Source organism: Seriola lalandi, unplaced genomic scaffold (genome assembly GCF_002814215.2).
Source record: "Seriola lalandi dorsalis isolate HSWRI2012SDOR001 ecotype SW California unplaced genomic scaffold, Sedor1 jcf7180002002615, whole genome shotgun sequence".
NCBI lineage: Eukaryota > Metazoa > Chordata > Actinopteri > Carangiformes > Carangidae > Seriola > Seriola lalandi.
The window spans coordinates 1-1,290 of record NW_019473271.1 but is presented as its reverse complement, the minus strand read 5'-3'; the positions used below and the strand labels follow the sequence as shown (position 1 = coordinate 1,290).

General features: G+C 46.5%; 1 protein-coding gene across 1 annotated transcript; it reads right to left on the bottom strand.

Annotated features, from left to right (window-relative positions):
* Positions 1-129: 129 nt before the first annotated feature.
* On the bottom strand, positions 130-1,248 carry LOC111666033 (myosin-7B-like; the record flags this gene model as incomplete). The annotated part of the gene is made up of 4 exons (XM_023421232.1): positions 130-279; positions 685-803; positions 900-1,038; positions 1,145-1,248. Coding segments are annotated over 4 exons (512 nt in total), but the record flags the coding sequence as incomplete, so codon positions are not given.
* Between the last annotated feature and the right edge of the window lie 42 nt (positions 1,249-1,290).

The following is a 1,290-nucleotide window of genomic DNA, read 5'->3' as shown; positions in this document are numbered from 1 at the left end:
GTGAGACACAAACAGAGAACCTGTTGGTTTTAAACAAAAACCAGAAAACCAGTCTGATCTTTTTTTTAATAAAGACAACTTTAATATCTGTATTAACATGAAAAATATTTGTATTATAGATCAACTTACATCAAAGATCTCAAATCCGGCGATGTCCAGGACTCCTATGAAGTACTGGCGAGGAAGGGAGGTGTACAGGGTCCGGTTGATGCGCCCCACAAGCCATTTGAACATGCGGTCATACGTGGCTTTGGCCAGAGCACCGACGGCGTAGTTCACCTTCACCACCCATGCACAAATACACACACACACACACACACACACACACACACACACACACACACACGCACACACACACAGGAGGAGAACAGCTGTCATTCACATGGATAGCCCCTGTTGCTTAGAAACCAGATTCTAGTGTGCGTGGAGTGGCGAGTGTATTGATCGACCGAGGATTAAGAAGCTGTCCCTCATCAGCATACTAGTCGTCAAGCAGACTGAGGCGAAGCTGAACATGTACAGCAGCTTTCATGCTACACTTCTGCTTTTATCTATGTGACATATTGATTGATTTGTTGTTCAGTTATATCGTCTGTGTTTCTGATGAAGAACACAATATGTCACATTACCAAAACCTGAAATAACAAAACAGAAACGCAGACATCAGACGTCACGTCTCCTCACCTGTTCTACGTTCTGTCCCTTCACCACATACTCGTTCCCCACCTTCACCCTTGGGTGGAGGAGGCCCTTGATGAGGTCAGCTGAACTGACTCCCATCAGGAACGAGGCCTTGTCTGCACCTGGTCACCAAACAAGGCAAAAAAAAAAAAGAATCACAAACTTGCTTTTAACTGTGTAGTTGTTTTTGCGGCAGATATCACGTCACTGGTTCTTACTTTCAGTGCCGTCGGCCTCCGCCTGCTCCTCGCGCTGCTTTTGCTTGAATTTCATGTTGCCAAATTGCATGATGGCTCCAACGATTTTATAGCAGCCATACTTCTCATCGGGCAGGAAGCCGAGGATGTCCATGGCGTGCTGCAGAGAGGGAAAGAAGAAGTTTTCTTACAACTGGATCCGGTCAGTGTTCTGCTCTCACATGCAGCAGAATTTCTCTCCGTACGGAAAAGATAAAAGTTCTCACATCAGTGGCCATCAGCTCCTGTCCGTCATCCAGGTTCTCCACAGTGGTGACGCCCTGCGAGCAGAAGTGGAAGTCATATGGGTTGGAGGACACCAGCAGCATGTCTGAAACAAAGAAAAATCAGGGTCATGTCACAGTCCTGCAGT